Source organism: Protopterus annectens, chromosome 2.part2 (assembly GCF_019279795.1).
Source record: "Protopterus annectens isolate FY-2018-M chromosome 2.part2, PAN1.0, whole genome shotgun sequence".
Taxonomy (NCBI): domain Eukaryota; kingdom Metazoa; phylum Chordata; order Ceratodontiformes; family Protopteridae; genus Protopterus; species Protopterus annectens.
This window is the reverse complement of record NC_056730.1, coordinates 656,417,987-656,439,653: the sequence shown is the minus strand read 5'-3', so window position 1 is coordinate 656,439,653 and position 21,667 is coordinate 656,417,987. Positions and strand designations below refer to the sequence as shown.

Sequence of the window (21,667 nt, the reverse complement as noted above, 5' to 3'; positions counted from 1 at the left end):
GCCCAGTTTTTATGTCTTGGGGAATAATATGTAAATTCACTCTGAACTCTTATTACTGAATTCACATCTTCATTGTCAAATATTTTCATACATTCCTTCAAAAATCTATCCTCATTTATTATACTTTCCCTTCTGGGCCTCCAGACACATCTTTACTGCTGCAAATCAAATTCCAGTCCCACCTAAAAGTAATATTCCTTGCTGAAAACTGTTTATTTCTCCCAGAATTTTCTTAAGCTCCATTAAAGCAGTTTTAGGTGGAATATAAATACATGCCAGTGTAATCCTCCTTCCTTGCCAATAGCCCCTTATCACTAAAAATCTGCCATTATTATCTTTTTTATCATCTTCTATCACTACTGGAGCTGTTCTTACAATTAAAATTACAATTTCCAAGTGTGTTTCCTGTAACATAACTATTTGCATTCTACATTTTAATATAATTTACTATTATTTCTTTTTTGCATTTATCTGTGAGATCATTGGCATTTAAAGATATTACAGGAAGCATCACTGTATTAAAAAGTTATTATTCCCACCTTTTATGTATAACACTTTTTTGTTAAATGTCTGGTTCCAGCTTTTGTGTTACATGCATACACTGGCAGGTTGAACTTTTACATAGTTGTTTCTTGTGACATCCATTTCAGCCTATGTCACATCTTACAAAACATTTTGTTTTACTGAAACCAAAAAATAAAAAAAAAAATAAAGTAAAAGCAAACCCCAATACCCCCTAAAATCTATGAATGTAATACTAACACACAAAACTCCGTACATCTTTAAATACTGAAGTTTTACCCTCCTAATAGGAACAAATGTCCCAAACTGACACCCCCACTGATAGACTTGAGTTAACCTAAAAGAAAGGTTATCCATGTTAAGATGCATGGTGCAGTCTGTGCTTCTACCATGTGCCATCTGGTCCCACCCCATCTCTGTAGCTCTCCCAGCTGGGAAAACCCCCGAATGCTTTCAGAGAACATCATCCCCCAGCCAGCCTCTCTCCTCCCTTTCCTTTTGCCCCCAGCCAATCACTCTCCACCAGACTACAACCAACTTCTCTCCATCAGGCTGTCTCTGTGGAGAATTGAGGACCAGACAGCCAATCTCCCACCATCAGACTGTCGCCAAGGTGACATAATAAAAAGACAGTCAACTTCTCTCCATTAGATTGTCTACCTGGAGACCTGAGGCCAGACATAGAACTGCTACTAAGCATACATTCATTTGCTAGAAAAAATCCTCATAATATTCAATATTCTTTTTCATTCATTTGCCTGCTCTTAAAACTTGTTACTAAATCAATTTAAGGTATTTAATCCAGTTATTCCCCATGCAAGAGTGAGAAAACGTAAATTAATTTTTGTCATATTCTTTTAACTAGACTATTTTTTTTTACATTGCAGTGCCTACATTTCTTAAAACCGAATAAGAAGAAAGAGAGAAGGGAGAAAGAAAGGGAAATGAGAACAGAAACACCTGTTTACATTTCCCATTACATTTAAAAATAACTGGGAAATCTTTACTTTATAGCATGCAAAGAAAACCATACACCACAAAAATAGTACTATCAAGGAAAAAATGTTTTCTTTACTTACCGTTAAGTTTATCCCCTCTCTTCCCCTCCCCAAAGCATTTTTCTGAACATTAATGACATTAAGTAGGACATATGCAGTACATCAAAGTCCCTACAAGTCCAAAAAACTCTGAAAAAGTCCAATATTTCCAGATTTTCTTGTTCTGCATATTTCACAAATATAATTATTGCACTGTAATCCCACATTACATTACTGGCTTTATTACTGTTCATCTCCATCTCCCAAATCCTGTCTCTGCTTCATTTTCAAAGTACTCTCACTTCTTCTAGTCAACTCTCTTGGCCCCTTCCTTCTCTCAAGAATTTTCCATTGAAACAGTGGAAAAGGTTTCACAGTCTCTCTGTGGTCTTTATTACCAGAAGAACAAGAAGCAGAATCTCCTTCTGTTTCACAACTCACCTTTTGTTGGACAAACTTTTATATTTTCTCCGTGGCATGCACTTCATCAAAAAAATGATTTTGTCCCTCCAGGGAAGAATACCTTGAAGACAGATGTGTACAGCAGTTCAAATCTCACACCTGTGTCTTGACATTCTCTGAATAGTTGAATGAATTTACTCCTCTTCTGCTTAGTGTACACTGAATAATCGTTCTCCATGAATACTCTGCTGTATCTCACTTTTAGTATTTTGTCCTTCTGCCACAGTTTTGTCAGAATCAAGTCCTTATGCTGGTAGGATTTCATCTTTACTATTAAAGGTGTAGGTTGCTTTCTCATAGCCACGTTTGGAGTGCACACACAATATGCCCTTTAAACTAACAACTCCTGCTGTGGAATACTAGTCCAGTTGCTTATTTGTGCTTTCATAAAATTAATGCAGTCTGTTCCTTCCATCTTCTCTGTTATAGCTAAAAATCTTAGGTTTTCCCTTTGTACTCTGTCCTCTAATTCTATTATTGATTGAAACATCTCTTCCTGACCAGTCTTATATTCAGCCAGCCTTTTCTTTATTTCAACCTTTGATTTTTGCAGCGTTATCACCTCATCTGAATATCTATTTAAAGCATCTTCCATTTTTTCCAATCTTTTCTTGTTTGTGTTGATACACTCCATCAATGTTCCGTTTATTTTAACTAGGTCTGTGTGCTGTTGTCTTATATCTTCCTAACATTACTGGAAGTCATGTCTGAAGGTTACATTGCTTTTTACTGAACAGCTGCAGAACTTTCCCCAGTCAGTGTTTCTTCCTCACTTTTTATAGCTAATTCTTTTTTCAGGTGTTCTGTATTTCTTTTTCCTGGCATCCAGACAGTACTCTTACTAGCCAGTTACTGAAATTTACCCATAAACAAAAAGTCTACTGGCCTTCTCTGTTGAGTTTCTGTTTTCACACTGGGAGAGCTAGAGTTAAGCTGTTACATAATGTGCAGCCATCTTGGAAATCTGTCATTCTGTCATTTTAGCGAAAATGGTACATTGCTTCATAGGTTAAAGGTCTACATCAGGGAATGCTGGCTTAGCTTTGTTTCAAATTTATTTCAACACTGGGCTTAGTATCTTTTACTTGCTGTCGGAAGTAGGTGTACTGCAATAATATCAATCATTAATCTCACACACATACACACACACACACACACACACACACACACACACACACACACACACACCCACACACACACACACACACACACACATACGTACACACACTCACATGCACACACTCAGTTAATAAGCATTTAGGCTAGGACTGATTACCATTAATAAATCTTGATAAATACATAAATGCAGAATTACTCTTGTATTTGACTTAGAAAAAACTAAACAGTAAAAAATAAAAAATATAAATAAAAATATTTTTTAAAAAACAGAATGCTTTTTATTGAGGCACTTTAAAAAGTAAAAAAATAAGGAAGAAGAGTGACAACTTTGCAAAATAAACACAGACAAGCTGATTTCCGAAAAGCATTTGAGGTCGGTTTTGCTTATTCCTGCTACTTCTAGTGGTACCAAATTATCACAATCAGCAAAACTAACCTCGAATGCTTTTCTGAAATCAGCTTGTCTGTTTTTTTTTGCAAAGTTTTCACTCTTCTGCCTTATTTTTTGTTTTTTTAGAGCAACTCAATAAAAATCCTTGTTTTAAAAAAAAATGTTTATTTGTATTTTTATTAATTATGAACATGTGAAATATTTCCATACGTATGTTAATGTTTCTAAAACCAAGTGACTCAAAGTATTGCATGGCATCAGATGAAATCTTAGATAATGCTGAAGAAAATTATAATTGATATTTGCACTGTAAGTTGTATATCTTAAGAGATATTCAGGTTTATGCATATAGCTAATTATACAAATAAATATAACATTCACACTTCTGTAACTATCTTGTTAAACAAGCACTCGAAAAATAATTTCTTGCTGTACCATGAAAGTCTAACTGATCAAAAGTGCTGTAATAGTATGTTTAGGATGTATACTTCACAAGATAATAACAGTTTGTGAAACTTTAGAGTAAAATATATATAATTCTGGATTTGTTTTTGTTATACTGTAATACAGTATTAATGTCAAGATTATAAACACATTGACAACTGTCATAGTAAAGAAGACATTGTACTAAATAATATTGATGTTTGTATCTTTTTAATACAATTTACTGTTCACAAAATATTTGCATTTCTCTTGCTTATGCTTTTTAACTTGATTTTTCAAAAACATTCCCAGGAGTCTGTCTTTATAACAGCTACTCTTCAAATCTCAATAATGTATCAAATTAAAAAGTTTTAATCAATGAAGAATGCAAATGGACCTACAATGTAAATATGAAAATAAGGTGCATACTCTATAATGTTTGTATGCTTGATATCTGATTCAGTTCTTGGCTAGAGTGCCTTCTGTAGTCTGTATGCCTTTCTTGTGATCACATGGGTTTTCTATGGGAACTCTAGTTCCTTGTCACATCCTAAAGACATGTGGTAGGTAGATTAGCAACTCTAAATAGTCCTTAGGTGTGTATGTAATGTTTGAGTGATACAGAAGATAGGCTTGGCACTCTACTTTCATTCTTTACTTGTCTAATAAACTTTGTTGATGAAGGCATCTGTTTTGGTTGGGGGGGGGCAAAAGTAGTCAGAAACAACTTGTAAGTATAGATAGACTGATGCATAAAATATAGTCTTGTAAAACTCACTGTACACAGGTAACACTTTATATGTTTTTATATGTGTACAGACTTTAATTCCATGAAAGTGTTGTAGTCTAGCTATATATAACTTGTTGTCTGTCATGTTTCCTTTGCAATTCCAAGATTGGTTAAAACAAGTCCATCTAGGATCAGTCCTGTACCCTGATAAACAAAAATACATAAATAACAAAATAATCTGATGATGTGTGTTGGCTGGTAGAGGTATGACATTCTGGAACAGCCAGTTGTGAATGAGCTGGTAATCACAATCCTTTAATGACTCATTTCAGATAATGGTGTTGTACAGGGTTTTTGCTTTTGTATATTACAGCACTGCATTAAATGAACTAAAATTAATTTAAAGGAATATATATATATATATATATATATATATATATATATATATATATATATATATATATATATATATATATATATATATATATATATATATATATATATAAGGACCTTCTCCTGCCTCTTTCCGTTTCTCAATTTTTTGGGTCTCCCCTCAGAACCCAGTACTCTCAAGAAGCTAGAAACTTTTTTAACAAACTCCTACTCCCTGGACCTTGGGAATTTCCTGGCAATCAAGAACGACTATTAAGGTCCTTCTCCTGCCTCTTCTCCTGTTTCTCAATTTTTTGGGACTCCCCTCAGAACCCAGTACTCTTAAGAAGCTAGAATTTTTTTTAACAAACTCCTACTCCCTGGACCTTGGGAAATTCCTGGCAAGCAAGAACAACTATTAAGGACCTTCTCCTGCCTCTTCCCGTTTCTCAATTTTTTGGGTCTCCCCTCAGAACCCAGTACTCTCAAGAAGCTAAAAAGTATGTGTTGCTCCTCTAGCTATTTTTTAATTTCTCTTTTTTAACTAATTGTCTGTTTTTTGCCCTGACCAACTATGATGCCTGTTTGTCAGGACTCCTAGCAGCCTCACCTCCTCTCTAGCACAAAACATAGCATCTAGCTGCTGCTTCCCACATTTCTGGCCTGCCTCCTTTTGTTAAACGTCCCTCTCCTGAAAATCGTCAGTTCTTGGTTTCTTTCTTTCCTCTCTCCCTGCTCCAATTCCCACCCCCCCACTCCCCTTTGTATGTTTTACACTTTTTTGCCCACTAGATGGTGACCTATTCCTGAGAGTATTCCGCTACCTGTTTTCCCTTAACTTTTGCTCTATAGTTACTAGCTGCAAATTCCTACACTTTGAATCCTTTGCACAGCCCCCCTTATACCTTTCGCTTTTCCTTTTCAGACTAGATCTCAAGCTTTGCCTCTTTGTCTCTCCTCTAACCCACTCCAACCTACCTTCTCTGCTTTGTTTGATTGTTTTCTGTCTTTCTTCACTTTGTCTGAACCTACTCCATTCGCCCTTCGGGCTCACTCCGCACCCCTACCCTAACCCCAAATTCCACCCACCCCCACTGCACCTACACTTATACTTCCTAACCACTCACTTTCTCAGTAAATCTCCAACCATAGCTTGCCCCTCCCATTTCTTTTTTTTCTGTCATCCAATACCCTTCCTCCTGTATCTTTACCTGTTACTTAATGTCCTCCTTCTACACCTCTGTATACTTTCTTTTCCATTTCCCAAGTTTTCTCTCATTTTACCTCCCTATTCACTATGCCTTCACCTGTAACCTCATCTTATTTAAAACTATTCTTCCTTTTTTCACCTTTTCATCTCCTTATACTACCCTACCTTCTTACCTCTTATGAACATCTTAGCCTCAAAGAACCACACATCCTCTCTCAAGATACAAGCTCTCCTCCACTGAACATTTCAACCTTCTCCAAACACCATTTCCTCCCCCAGCTACCACGGTGCTAAATTCCACAGAAAACTCCACTTCTCCTACTCTTATCAGAGAAACAAAAAAAACTTACTCTTCCTCTCCAAACCCTCAGACCTTATAAAAAGACTACTTCTATCTCTCCTAGCAGGTGACATTCATCCCAACCCTGGCCCAATCAAAACTGCTGCTATAAACCCACTCTGTCCCCCTCCCATACACCCAAACATATCCTCTAAACCCCCTAACTCTCCCTCCTTTGCTCATATCAACATCCGCAGCATTAATAATAAAATAACCCACATCCATGCCCTGCTAGACACACAGTCTTTTGACATCCTACACCTTCCCGAAACCTGGCTCAAACCTACAACCCTAGACAGGGAGATTACCCCCCCTCCCTGGCTAAAACATCCACAGACTTGACCGTAAAGCAAAAAAAAGGTGGTGGGATAGCTATCCTTTACAAAACTGCTTTACAAATTACTGTCATACAAGATAAACCTCCCTCCACAAATAATGCCGAAATCCTTGTCACCAAACTCCAGCTTAATCCACACAAGTCCCTCTATATAATCTGCTCCTACATTCCTCCTGGTAATAATATCAGTACCCTAGAAGAGATCCTTAGCTGGCTTTCTATTCAATTTCCACAAGAAACTATAGTCCTTGGAGATGTCAATATAGACTAGATAACCTGCACCTCTGTAAACCCTCCCACCCTCTTAAATCTTCATGTTTTTTTCCACAAATCAATCAAGCCCCTACCAGAATCAACAAAACTAACAACAAAGAAAGCATATTAGACTAGATTCTGACAAATAAGCACCACCATACTTAGACAGTTGGTACACTACCTGATGATTTAAGTGACCATGCTCTTACTTACCTATACCAACTTAAAACTACATCCCCTAACCTAACAAAATACAAAATGGTCAGGACTAACAAAAACTTTAACCCTGAAATCTTCCTTTCTGAACTTAATGCTTGCAACTGGTCTACACTTAAACAACTGCCTCTGGAGGCTGTTGTAGCTTACTTCAACTCCATGTTCCTGTCTATTTTAGACTCTCATGCTCCCCTAAGATCTATCAGAATAAAATCAAAACCAGACCCTTGGCTCTCAAAAGATACAAGACATAAAATTACTCTCAAAAATAAACTCTGGACCAAATTTTGTTGCTCTAAAGCTCCTACCAACCAACTTAACTTTAGACAAATTAGAAATGCAACTAAAAAGCTGTTCTACTAGACAAAAGGAACTACTACTATAATCTACAACTAGCTAACCAGCAAACTCCTCAAAAGTTCTGGGCAGGAATAAATAGCCTCTTAAAGCCTGGTCATTCTGACAACCCTTCCCCTATAGGTACTCCCAAAAACAACCTTAAACTGCTGATGCCTTTAACACCTTCATTTCTGAAACTGTCCAGGCCTTAGCAAGTCAACTAGCCCCCAACATCTCCTCTCAGTCCACCTCCTCTAACACTTCTTCTCCATCATTTCTACTGCATCCTGTACCTACATCTCTTATCTGTTCTCTTCTCCAAAAACTTAAGACCTCCTCCCCTTCTGCTGACCTTATACCAGCTCAGTATCTAAAAATTGCAGCCAAACCTTTAGCTATCCCATTTCCATTCTGATTAACAGAACCTTTGTATAGTTATCCCACTCCACAAGGGGGGATCCACCTTGGATCCCAGAAACTACCGTCCCATCAGTCTGACAAGCCTTATCTGCAAGGCCATGGAGCATATTATCATAGAACTTATAAACAAAGACATTGGCAACCTTCAAACACTGGACCCCACCCATTTTGGGTTCGTGAATGGCCGATCTTGTCTCCTGAACCTGATTGACTTCTTTGAATCAGTCTCCAGAGCCATGGACAAGGGTAAGGTCATCCACACAGCCTATCTAGACCTTGCCAAGGCCTTTGACACCATCCCCCACTCTTGAATCATAGATAAACTTACTAAGCTGGGCATTAATCCCTACATCACCCAATGGGTTGCTAACTGGCTTACTGATAGAACCCACACTGTAAAAGTAGCCAAATCCAGCTCCAGACAAGTGACAAGTGAAGTAACTCAGGGTTCAGTCCTGGGACCGCTCTTGTATGGCATCTACTTCTCTGAAGTACAGACCAACACTAAGGGACTCTGGCTAACAAAGTTCGCAGATGACTGCAAACTGGGAGCCATTATTGAATCCCCAAATTATATGGATACTCTACAAAAGGGCCTTACAGAAACAGATGCTTTGTGCCAGAGCCATGGGCTTAAGCTCAATGCCAAGATATGTATAGTTATCCCCTTTGGGAAAAAACATGTACCCATGAATTACCATATAGGTGGCAGTACACCAAACAATGAAAGTGTGATGAGACTTAGGGACACAGGTGGACAGTGGTCTCACCTTCGATAACCACATCACCACAACAGTCAGGAAATCCTTCTATGTGGCACACCTCACCACTAAGGGCTTTTCATCCAGAAAAAAGGAGATCATTGTCCCACTGTACTCATCCCTCATTAGACCCATTGTAGAATACAACTCCCTGTTTGGTATGTACCTCTCAAGACATCTGCAACAACTAGAAAGGCCGCATAAATACCTCACTAAAAGAATCACAGGCCTAAAGCAGATGCCCTACACTGACCACCTTAAAAATCTCCAGCTATGCTTTGTCACATATTGTCTACTCAGAGGTGATCTCTGCTTAACATACAAGGCTACGTCAAACCCGGAGCTATTGGACACGCTACACTTAAAGAAATCCCAATCCCTCAGAGCCACACGCTCCAGGGATCTAAACCTTGTCATCACAATAAACAAAACATGCTGGAGGGATAGGTTCCTGACCCAGAGACTCCCCATACTCTGGAATAGATTGCCCATACATGTCAAGAAGAGTGCCTCTTTGGCCCTCTTCAAAAGGAACCTTGACGATTGGGTAGGAGAAAGGAAATTCACCCCGGGGATCATGTCAGTCGCCCTGCTAGACAGGCGTCCAGGGAAGTAAATGGTGTGGGAAGAAATAGCCAGGGAATTGTTATGGCTAGGCTTGTATAGGCCCTAGGGCTGATAGCCTAGTACCAACCTATGAACCACTAGAAGGCTTCATTCCTTCTATCTGGAAAATTTCACATATCCTTCCCCTGCACATAAGTGGTAACTAAACAGAACTCTCCAACTACTGACCCATTGCCCTTCTCTCCCCTCCCTAGCTAAAAACATGGAAAAATGCATCCAAAAACAACCTCTTAAACACCTATTAATTAACAACCTACTTGTTGTCTGTCAACATGGCTTTAGACCTTTCCACAGCACCACTTCAGCCCTCCTTTCCTTCACTGACTGCATCAACAAAAATCAAAATTATAGTATTCTCACCTCTGCTCTCTTTATAGACCTGTCCAAAGCCTTCAATATAGTTAATCACCATATTCTGATTAATTTACTCAAAAATTTTGGACTTGACTCTAGTGCAATAAAGTGGTTTGAGTCTTATTTACATAATAGACAACAGGCTGTGCTCTGGCAAAATAACTTATCCAACCTCCTTCCCATTACCCTTGGAGACCCAAAAGGCTCTTTACTGGGCCCCCTCCTTTTCTCTATTTTTATAAATGATCTTCACACCACTATTCCCTCTGCAAACTGTATACAATACACTGATGATTCTACTTTGATTTGCTCTGCCTCTTCCCCCTCAGAACTACATTCCATCACCCAACAAACTTTCAGAACAGTTGAAACTTGGTTCCTTAAATGTTGCTTAATCTTAAACCCCAAAAAAACAAACTGTTACTCTTCTCCTCCACCTGTAAATCCTCTCCTCTCAACTTCTTTGTCTTGTCTAACAATGGTACTATCATAACACCTGACTCTTCCACCAGGCTCCTCGGAATAGAGATAGACAATAACCTATGTTTTGACTGTCACATTAACAACACTATAAAATTAGTTAACAGAAAACTAGGCTCCCTGTATAGAATTAAACCATTTCCTACACCTCTTGCTAAAACTTGCATTGCCCATTCACATCTTATCTCCACCCTACTTTATGCCTCCCCTATTTACACTAACCTGTCCAAAACTAACCTCTCCAAACTGGCAGTCACTTTCAACAGCAGATTTGCCTCTAACTCCATGTTCAGAACTCATCACTGCTTAAACCTTTGGCAAATAGGATGGCTTGAACTTCAAAATCTGATCTTATTTCATCAGCTCTCCTTAGCCCAGAAAATCCTCTATAAACCCAACAACACCCCTATTCTCAATACTCTTATTACATCATATTGCAACCTCAAAAGCCTATGTTCTTCTAACAAACTTCTTATATCAACATGTAAATCCAATAACCTGGCAGGAGCCTCCTTGTTCTCTAACACTGTAGGAAAAGCTTGGAACTCTCTTCCTGACAACCTCACTTCAGTCTCCTCTCTTCCCAGCTTTAAATCTCATCTCAAAACCCACCTCAAAACTCACTGGCTTTGCCCCTGCACTAACCCTGACTAGACTGCCTTTCCTACTAGTATGTTCACATTCTCCTGCATACAAAGCTTGCCTTTTGCTACTAGTATGTTCACATTACCCGACATACAAAGTAGCACTTATCTTCCTTTATGTTACCTCTCTTAATTTTGAACTCTCTCCCTGTAATTAATTCCTGTTGTTCTATCTGTAATATTCTCTGTATTAGTCTGTTACTTCAGTAATATATAACTGCACTATTCCTTATTTTATTTATTTATTATTTTTTCTCTTGTACTTTTTTTTCTCCCTGAGTGAATCTTTTGTGTGCTGTTGTGTGCTATTGTATATTTTTATCTGAGTAAAATCTGTAAATTTGCTATTTTTAACTGTTTCACTTGGAGCTTTTCTCCCCGGGCCTCTGCTGAAAATGGGCATGTATCCAGTTGGACCAGCCTGGTCAACAAATGTAAAATAAAATAAAATAAAATAAATATATACACATATAAGTATTGCTACTTTAATGTAGCCCCTGTTGATTTGAGTTGGAAAATTTTAATGTATATTTCATTTCTGCCTAGAAAGAACTATTATAAAACTAGTTGTTGTTTGCCTTTTCCCGGTTAGGGGTCACCACAGCGGAACTCCGGTCTGCTAATGATTGGCAGTTAGTTTTTATGGTGTCGAGTTGCCAGCCCAACCTTCAACAAAGGCACACCCATTCAACGCATGTCTTTCGAACGCCCACTCAACCGCAGGGAGGACATGCAGACTCCACATAGAAGGCACTCCCAACCCAAGCTGAGAATCGAACAGGAGAACCTCTTGCTGTGAGGCAACAATGCTACCTCTGCACCACCGCAGAAGTCCAGCTATTATAAATCTAGTACTTTGGGTAATTGAAGAATGATTCACTAACCCCACTGGGTTTCCAACACAATTCAGTATATCTTAAGCCTTGTTGCAGTTCTTCCAAACTGTTGAGCTAGTTAATTTATCTTAAGTGCTTTCATCTATAAAATACAAATGATTAATGGATGAATAAAAGACCTCAGTGGATTACAGGAACAGTGGAAAATTACATCGGTTCCTCTGTTAATACCGCACCTTGACAATGCCTCCACTTTTTTCTGGTGAGCACATTTTTGCAAGAAAAGCTTCCCCGATTGAATAATCTTTGAAGTTCTTCCCACTGGAAAGAAACACAAAAAAGAATGTTACATAGACAGGAAGCAATAATGTAACATACCTTTTAAACACAAATCAAAAACATATATGGCTTTTATGACTATTTCTGTATGTACTAATAAATAATACAGTATTCTAATCATATGAGTAAGTAGATGTTTCAGTTTATGATTCTAACAGTCAAATTTGATTTCCATCACTTTTACCCCTTAAAATACAAAGGGCAATTGGCTTTAAGGATGTACAATAAATGGTCACTGCTACTTTGGAGAACAGGCACTTGGATACACCCAAATAAACTCCACACTGGATATCTACAGGTCATAGTTATATTTACTGGCTTTCTAGCATTTCAACCACCTTAGACTGATCCCCATAAGTTTTAGTGCAATCTTACCAACTGTAATTGAAATCTGAACAAAATAATTTTACATACCACACACACACACCACCCTCCCCACACACAAACACAATCTCTCTACTACTTAAAAGCAGTGGGGGCAAGCCACCCTGCACCCCCCACTTATATATTCTAACTCCGAGGTCACACTACACACAGACACACTCACAACACCACCACACAAGCTACATTCTGCTCGCACACACACATCATAGTAACTAAACACACTAACACACCGCAGCCCCTACACAAAACTCTTAACACACACACTTACCTGAATCCGTAACCACAGCAGAACCTCAGAAACGCGAAATTCAAAACCTCCAGTATTCGAGGTTTTGAATTTCATGCTTCTGAGCTTTTGTTCTTGTCAGGATTCCACTTTATGGGCTCGAAATACTGAATTTCGACATTTCACTATTTCGAGCTTCTAAAGTGAATCCCTTAAATGATAAGTGTTTAGATAAAGCATGCATATGACTCATCTGCTGTCTGTGAACTAACATTTTAGTGTGACTTGATAAAGAAATTGTAATATAATACTGTGCTGAATGTTCCTTAGCTGCAGGTAACTTTAGCATTTTTAAATACTGTATAGTGAAATTATTATGGTAATCATCTGTTAAACTTGGGACTTTGCCCAGGTGGACTTTTCTGGTAATCAATGGCAAATAAATAAACAAATATTCAAATTGTAGCAATTAATTCTAAGCAGACTCCTTTTCAATGAAGGCCCCACATGTTGCACAGGTAACGTGCATAAACCCTTAAGCTAATACATAAAATATCAGCCAAAAAGTATTCAGTGATGAATAATAAAAATTCTTTCCTTGAAATAAATACAATAAAGCATTCTGTTTCCAAGTAAATATGCAAGCAAAAGGATTGCACAAAAAACTGAAAATATAAATCTTAAAAAAAAAAAAAAAAAAAAAAAAAAAAGACAAATCATCATGAAAAATCTAAATCTAAGGTAGAAATTGTGTTCTTCTGGATAACAGTTATAGCATACCCTTATTGTTTCTGACTTTTCACTCCAAAGTGGCATACAGTTGACCTGTGTCTCTGATGATATCCTCTAGTAAAGAAGCAATAACTTGTGTAGCTTCTGTACTTTTGTTTCTTTTAACATTCAGTCCCTCTGTTTGTAAGTTCCCAAAGCAGGATTTCCTGTGGATTTAGTTTAGTTTTAGAAGACACCATTCCTTTTATAACATCTCTATACTTCTGGTGTGTGCATGTGTGTGGGGGATGGTGGACTCAAAGCAAACTCTCCAAATAAGACATCCTCATGTAACCTTGACAGAATCTTCAAGCAGCAGACTCTGCAATAGTGTAATAGTGCGCACAGTTCAGAAGCAAGGCTTATTTCCATCCCCAAGTTGTAATATATTTTTGCAATGGAAGATGCAGTTATACCCCATTTTACAATTTTTTCTTTTACATATTACAGTCTTGTTAAAAAGGAAATTAGTTGTTTTTCTCTGCTTTTAATATGAACCAGTTATGTATACATGTAATTTGATACAGCTCAAATACAGATAGGTAACTTTCCTGGCATTTTTCTTTGAAAGAACAGTAACTATTTCTCATATTATTAACGTTCTTCATAAAATTGTACTTCCATTTTTAAACTTAAAACTATGCAGAGTCAACTGGTGAGTACAGGTGCCACCTGTATACCTATCATGCCAGGTATCTAAAACATCAAAAGCTAAAGCAACATTTAACTTCATAATTCAGTATACATTCTACACATAAGAAACAAGAACATCAATTTTCTATTTTTTTCCAGGAAAAATATTAGTAGATGCCAAATATGTACTATACGAGTATTGTGAAAACACCAAATTTTCATGGAATTTGACATATTAGGACAGAGCACTCATTCACCACAATCCATATTTCTTCTTTTATTTTATTTACTGTTTATAATAGTCAGCTTGCATTTTAAGTGTTCTGTACCTATAATTTGTTTTTATATGTGTTTGTACAGATACAGAGCTGTATTAGAAAGGTATAACAAAATCATGGTAATGACCAAAAATTACATTTAAAAATCATGGGTATAATTCTTTAATTTCATCTCATCAAAATGGGATTTCATTTTTTGAGAATCACAAATTAATACCCAAGATAAAACTTTGCTGTTACACTGAAATGTAGAAAAAATGAAGTGAAAACAAAAATAACGGCTTCTGTAGCACAAGAATAATGTTTCTGTAGCACATAAACTGAAGCTTGTCTCCTGCTCTTCCTTGGATCATGCATGTATGCAGTAATGTCATATTTAAACTAATGTTACAAATGTGAAATGTAGATCGACTTTCATAGCTGTATTCAACTTTGATATGCAAAAGACAATCATTAGGACTTAGAAACATGCTCACTGTGATGGTGATTAGCTTCCCGCTGTTTATTACCTGGGTAAGATGTGGCAAAAAACACATTATCAATCAAAAACATGAAAATTCTGAGGTTAAACTGCAGCTAATTACTAATCCTGCTTATACACAGAAAAGGACCTGCAGTGAGGGAAAGACGCCTACAGGGGTGGGTGTGTAATCTGATGAACAAAACTGTCGAACATAGAGGGAGTACACCTCTCAGCGCATGCATATGTGCAAAAAAGCAATAAGATGAAAAAAACAAAATGTCACTTTAAAGGACCAAACAGGTGTATAGGATGGAATGAAAAAAGTGGTTAAGAAGAAGACTAAAACACACAAGAGTAACAGGAAAGGAAAAAATGTGATGTGGGAGGGGGAAGAAGGGTGTGTTTTTTTGTGGGATAGGTGCATTTTTTCCATGAAATAAACATGGGGAAAGGTGTAATGGAAGGTGAAATGTATGGTAAGTAGTTGAGTGTGGGTAGCAGGGACAAACAAACACATAATAAAGACAAAAGACTAATAGGGGAGGTGCTAGCCCTGACTGACAGAAGGAGAAGGGAAGACAATGGTTTTAGAAAGATCAGACAAGCAAAGGGTAAAACCTCATGATGGGGTAATGGACATAAAAGGATGGTATACACTGGGCTGGGAATACATTGGATGTGGTCTACTATTCCACCTTACCTGTGTTATCTCTAGGAAGGTCAGACAGCACCATGCCCACCCTTTCCAATCGGTCCTAGCTGTGATGTTGCAAGCAAGACCAAGCAGAAATGCAACTCTGCGTATTGCAAGAGGAGTCTTTCCTGGTGGTCAGTTCAGACATTTATCCAATGGTCTGCCAGTTCCAACATTAGCTCTGCCAGCACTCTATGTGTGACATATTGACCACCTTTGGAAGAGCCACCATTGGAAACAACTTTGCTCCCAGTCAGTGTAGCACCAGCAGGGGCAAGGGAGGATGGTAGATCATGCTCCCCTAGTGCAGCCTCTGGGAAGGCAGCCCTAGCTGGATTTGGATCAGATGCTGTGGCTGGCTGGAATTGCTGTAACACATTAGAACCAAACATAGCTACTTGCACTGCCATGGCAGCTGCTGTACATAATTGTAAAATAACGGGAGAGAAATATAACAACAAACATAACAAAAAGCTTTTAAAAATAAAGGATAGTGACAAGGGGAAGAAACTGCATCAAATCAAAATATGAACTGAATAACAGAACTTTACATCTAAATGCATGATACAAACTATAAGTACAACAGCAAAAGAAGAAAAGCCTTGAGGAACAACACAGTTGTTTGAGAGCTAAAGGTTGTAATGATATGATGTTCTACCTAACATGCTGCTCACAGGTAAGCCTCCTGAGGGTGTACTACATACAGTGACTATTACTGATAGATACCGGAGGTAGTTAGTGATTATTACTGATAGGATTATTAGTACTGCTCTACATACAAAATGCTTGAACAGCATCCTGTCAGTATGGCCAAATGCCTTTCTGTTTCTATCATTTACAGTACCACTGGCATTTGTGTTCAGGCCTACAACTGGAATGGATATATATATATATATATATATATATATATATATATATATATATATATATATATATATATATATATATATATGCACACACTGCCTGACTAGTTGACGACCCATGTTCAGGAAGCCATATTAACATTAGTACCAATACCTGTATATTTATACATAACAATACTTCCTAAATTAGGATTTACAGAAATGCAGGCAATTTTCTCAAAAGTAATGCAGTTACAAAGTATTTCTGCGGTAAGAACATTTCAATAGAAAGTGAACAGCATATCCACCCATGCACCTGGGACCTCATTCTATCCTCCTATAGAATAGGAGACTATTCTTCTTGACAGCTTCCTAAGCTGTGGAGAAAAAAATGTAATCATTTAGTTACATGCATTTAATATATTAACCAGGAAACAAAAGGCCTACAACAACTGCACAGAGATACTTGTAATACATCTCATGTGCCCTTATTCTGACCTCTTCTTCTCACTGGTGCAGAAACATAGGCTGAAATATTTACAGGTTATTGTAGAGATGCCTGTTCTGCTCACCCAGAGTGAGGTATGGCTGTTGTATGAGTGACAACCTTGGCAAGACAGTACCATGCATCCACCCTATGCCAGGACTCTTATAGGAGCTGCTTTTTTTTATTGTTATTATTAATGGTTTATTTATAAAAATTCTTGTGCATATAACATGATTCAATTTCAATAGTACAACAATTAAAACAGTATAATTATACAATGACCCCCCCATTAATATTCCAAAATGTGGGCGTGCACATTGTAAATCAGACTTATACTAATGGAAAAAGGTCCGGTTGCCCGGACTTTTTCCATTAGTATGTCTTTTTTTACAGCAACGGAGAACGCCTGATCTCCGTTGCTTTTTAGACACTGTCTCGCTATGTTAAAGGAGTTTAACATAGCAAGACAGCTTTAAAAAAAGTAACGGAGATCTTCCTTTCTCCATTGCTTTTTTAAAAGCTGTCTTGCTATGTTAAATGGGTTTAACATAGCGAGACAGCTTTAAAAAAAAGCAACAGAGATTCTACGTTGCTTTTTTTAAAGCTGTCTCGCTATGTTAAACTCCTTTAACATAGCAAGACGGTTTGTAAAAAGCAACGGAGATCTTGCTTTCTTCGTTGCTTCCACCCACAGCTCTGATGTACTGCGTAAGCATATGCATGCGCAGTACATCAGAACTGCCGCAGAATACCAGACAGCTGTGGAAGGGCAGCAAGGAGGCATTATACAATGCCATTATTTAAGAAAACTAAGTATTTTTTTTCTTAAATAGTGTCATTGTATAATAGCAATAACCCACTTCTGGGTGTGGGTAATGCTGGATTTACCCATGGTTGTCTTTGTTTGGCCACTCGGGCTTCGCCTTAGTGACCAAACCACACCGACCGTGGGTAAATCCAGCATTACCCACACCCAGGCGTGGGTTATTGCTATATTGATATATACTAAGGCATGAATTAATGACAATATGTATATTTTTGGGGGGATGTGTATAATAGGGGAATATTGATTTAAAATTTTAAAAGGATCACATGACCGGTGATATTTATTTAAATGGCTCTAGAACTGTTACAATTTGTATCTGATGAAGTTTTAAAGGGTTTAAAACAAAAGCGCTTATACGCTTACTGGACTGTACTGTATTCCTTGGATTAAACCTGTTTTACACTTTTATTGGATTGTATCGCACTTTATGAGCAACACCAGAAGTTTTACGGCTTGGTTTTGAGCTGTTTGACTTCTAGCAACAAGTATTTTCGTAGTTTGTGTTTTGAAGCATTTTTTGTGCTTCTCATAGGCGTTCCCAAGAAGGCACTTCTGGTCGACCCAGTTCAGCAAATACAGGAAGATTTTAGATTCCTTATTGCACCACCTGGATGCGCTGACACACATACACAGTGCTGTAGGAAGCCAAGGCCATTTTCTAGAGAATGATGCTGCCATATCAAGGTCACACCTATTTTTTTCATTTTGCCAACTGCTGTGCAACATGGGGCAACTCAGTAACATAACTTTTGGCTGAGTGTGAAAAAGGAAGGTCCAATATTAACAGTATGCCAGACTAACATAAAGGTGTGAGAAATTGCAAAACATGCATGTACGATCTGAATAAGGTATAACTTTGAGACTTTGATTGCCCCTTAGTGCCTCCATTGACTAAAGATATAATAAATGTTACACAACATCTCTGTTTGTGCAACTACTCTGCCCATACATGCTCAGTGTGCTTTGCAGGTGCTCATGTGGGTTCTGAGATTATGGGATCCTCTCTAGTTTAACTATGGTCACAGGTGTAGCTTGTAGAAACAGCCATTCAGAAGCACCTTCATCTGCATTCACAGTTACAATTAGACTCTCAGAGTGTGGTAGTAACTGTAGAAATGTGCTGCAATTTTGTTTCCTCAAATTTGGAAAGGCTTTTTTTTTTTATCTTCAAGCATGGATTGAAGGGGGCGGCAGTGTGGGGAGCTTGCTAGGTTGCCAGATGATCTAAGTATGGCTCTGCATATGTGGTATGTGGAAATGTACTCATATTTCCCAAAGAAGATCACATTGCATTTGTTTGCATCTAGATTTAATCCATGGTTCTGGTTATGGACCCTTTTGAAGGATAAGAGTATCAAGTTTGCAGTCATCAACAATCTTAGTCAGTCAGAAGTCCTTGATGTCAGTACTGACACCAGAAAAGCAGATGAGGAAGAGTAGTGGTGTTAACATGGAATTCTGGGAAATGCAATGCATGTCTAGCTGGTTATTTTTTGAGGAAAATGTACCACCAACTCACTAAGTGGGTTATGTCTGCAAACAGTACAGTTGTGTACACTTACCATAAATGTAGATGTTTGAGTGTACTCACTATTGCAGTCATTACATTTGAGTAATCTGCTGGCAGGTTGCCCTCCATCTGCCTGATTAACAAAATCTTGGATCCTGCATCGGTTGCTGTCCCTTCTTCCATGACGTCAGGTCATCAGGGGTATAAAACATGCAGTTGATGCCATTACATCAGTTTTTCTTGCCCCAGATGATAGGTACCCCCAAATGGGGAGCAAATAAAATTAAAAAAAAACACAAAAAAATACCTCCAATCCCAAAAGCAAATACACCAAAAGGGCTTATAAGCATAGTGAAAGAAAGTATAGGTATAGTCAGAAAAAAATAGGGGGCTGGAGGGAGGATAACCAGGACTGCAACAGTGAATACACTCGAACATCTACATTTATGGTAAGTGTACACAGCTGTACTATGTTCTTCGTGTTTCACTGTTGCAGTCATCACATTTGGGTAGATTCCCAAAGCTATGGTAGGGTGGAGGAAATTATACAGCATTAGGACCAGCTATAAGGCCCTGCAGATCAGCAGTGGCAAAGCCAGCTCTGGATTTAGAGAAGAAAGGTAAATGGTAATGTTTGGTGAACGTATGAACTGAGCTCCAGGTAGCAGCTTCTAGAATGTCTCTGGTAGGAACACCTCTGAGAAAGGCTGTAGAAGTAGATGCAGCCCTGGTGGAATGAGATCAGATCCCCTGGGGGATAGTTTTACCATGGTGCATATAGCAGAAACAAATACAATGGCTTATCCATTTGGAAATAGTCTGCTTTGAAATAGCCTTTCCCTCTGCCCCTGCAGCAAATGCCACCAGTAGTTGATCAGATTTTCTTTGAGATTTTGCCCTGTTTAAGTAAAATCTAAGTTATCTGTGTACATCCAGTGAATGCAGAATCTGTTCCCCCTTGTTCTGTGGATTGGGAAAGAAAGTTGGCAAATGCATGGTCTGATTAAGAGCCACACTGGATACCACCTTAGGCTTGAAGGATGGATTGGTCCTGAGAGACACCCTGTCCGCATGAAAAATAATGAAAGGCTCCACTGCCATAAGAGCCTGTAATTTGCAAATCCTTCTAGCTGAAGTGACTGCTAAAAGGAAAGCTGTTTTCCAGGATAGAAATTTTAAATCTGCAGTAGCAGCTGGCTCGAAAGGAGGGAGAGTGAGTCTTTCCAATACAAAATTGAGGTCCTAGGCAGGGGTTGGAGCTCTCCTGGGTGGTCTTAAGTTTTTTGGCCCCTCTGAGATACTGCTTTAGCAGAGGATGAGAGAAGAGGGGAGGTTCGGTGTTGTAATGAGCTGAAATAGCTGAGGCATGTATTTTTATGGAAAAAAAGGACAGGCACTTGTGAAGCATTTCAGTTAAGTATTGTAAAATCTGAGGAATATTGGGTACTACTGTGCTTATCCCTTGTGATTGATTCCAGGCACAGAATCTTTTCCATTTGTCAGCATAAGATTTTCTAGTACTAGGCCTTCTTGCCTCCAAAATGACATCCAGAACAGGTTTGCTGAGGGATGCTAAGGGTGAATTTAGGTGATTAGCCACGCTGCAAGATTCAAAGTTTGGAGCTGAGTGTGCCGAATTTGGTTGTTCTGCTGAGACAGTAAGTAAGGTGTCTGAGGCAGGTGCCACGGTAGAAGGTGTGACACATTGCGCAGGAGTGGGTACCAGTGTTGGCGAAGCCAGTCTGGAGCAATCAAAATCATTTTTGTTTGTCCTGTTTGACTTTTAGTAGAACTTTGGAGAGCAGAGACAAAGGGGGAAAGGCATAGACAGACAGGTTTTTCCAGCTGAAGGATAGAGCATCCACTTTCCAGGCTTTTTTGTGATACGTTCTTGTGCAGAATTTGTCCAGTTGATAGTTCTGGGGTGAGGCAAAAAGATCTATGTCTGGACTCCCCCATTTGCATGTCAACATGTTGAAAATCCGTGGTTCCAGTTTCCATTTGTGTGGGTCCATGAGATTTCTGCTTAGTTCGTCTGCCAGAGTATTCAGGTTTCCTGGCAGGAATTGAGCTTGTAGTTGTATTTGATAGGTCAAGGCTGTGTTCCACAATGCCATGGCTAGTCTGCAAAGGGGGTAGGAGTGTGTACCACATAACTGTGGTGTTGTCTGTCTTTATCATTAATTGTCCTGGATGAAGGTAGTCCTTGAAGGCTGTCAGTACATTCTGTACAGCTAGCATTTTTTTTGATTGATATGAAGGTGCATTTGATTTGGGTTCCATTTGCCCTGAATACACTTCTCTGCCAGATGATGATGACCACCAAAGTTTCCTCATAT

General features: G+C 38.4%; 1 protein-coding gene across 1 annotated transcript in view; it reads right to left on the bottom strand.

The window, feature by feature from the left end:
* Window positions 1-21,667, bottom strand: part of ADAM33 (ADAM metallopeptidase domain 33) — an 897,076-nt gene that overhangs the window by 248,334 nt on the left and 627,075 nt on the right. The window contains exon 10 of the mRNA XM_044064075.1: window positions 12,112-12,196. Within this exon, the coding sequence (XP_043920010.1) occupies window positions 12,112-12,196 (85 nt within the window). The remainder of the gene's footprint in view (window positions 1-12,111; window positions 12,197-21,667) is intronic.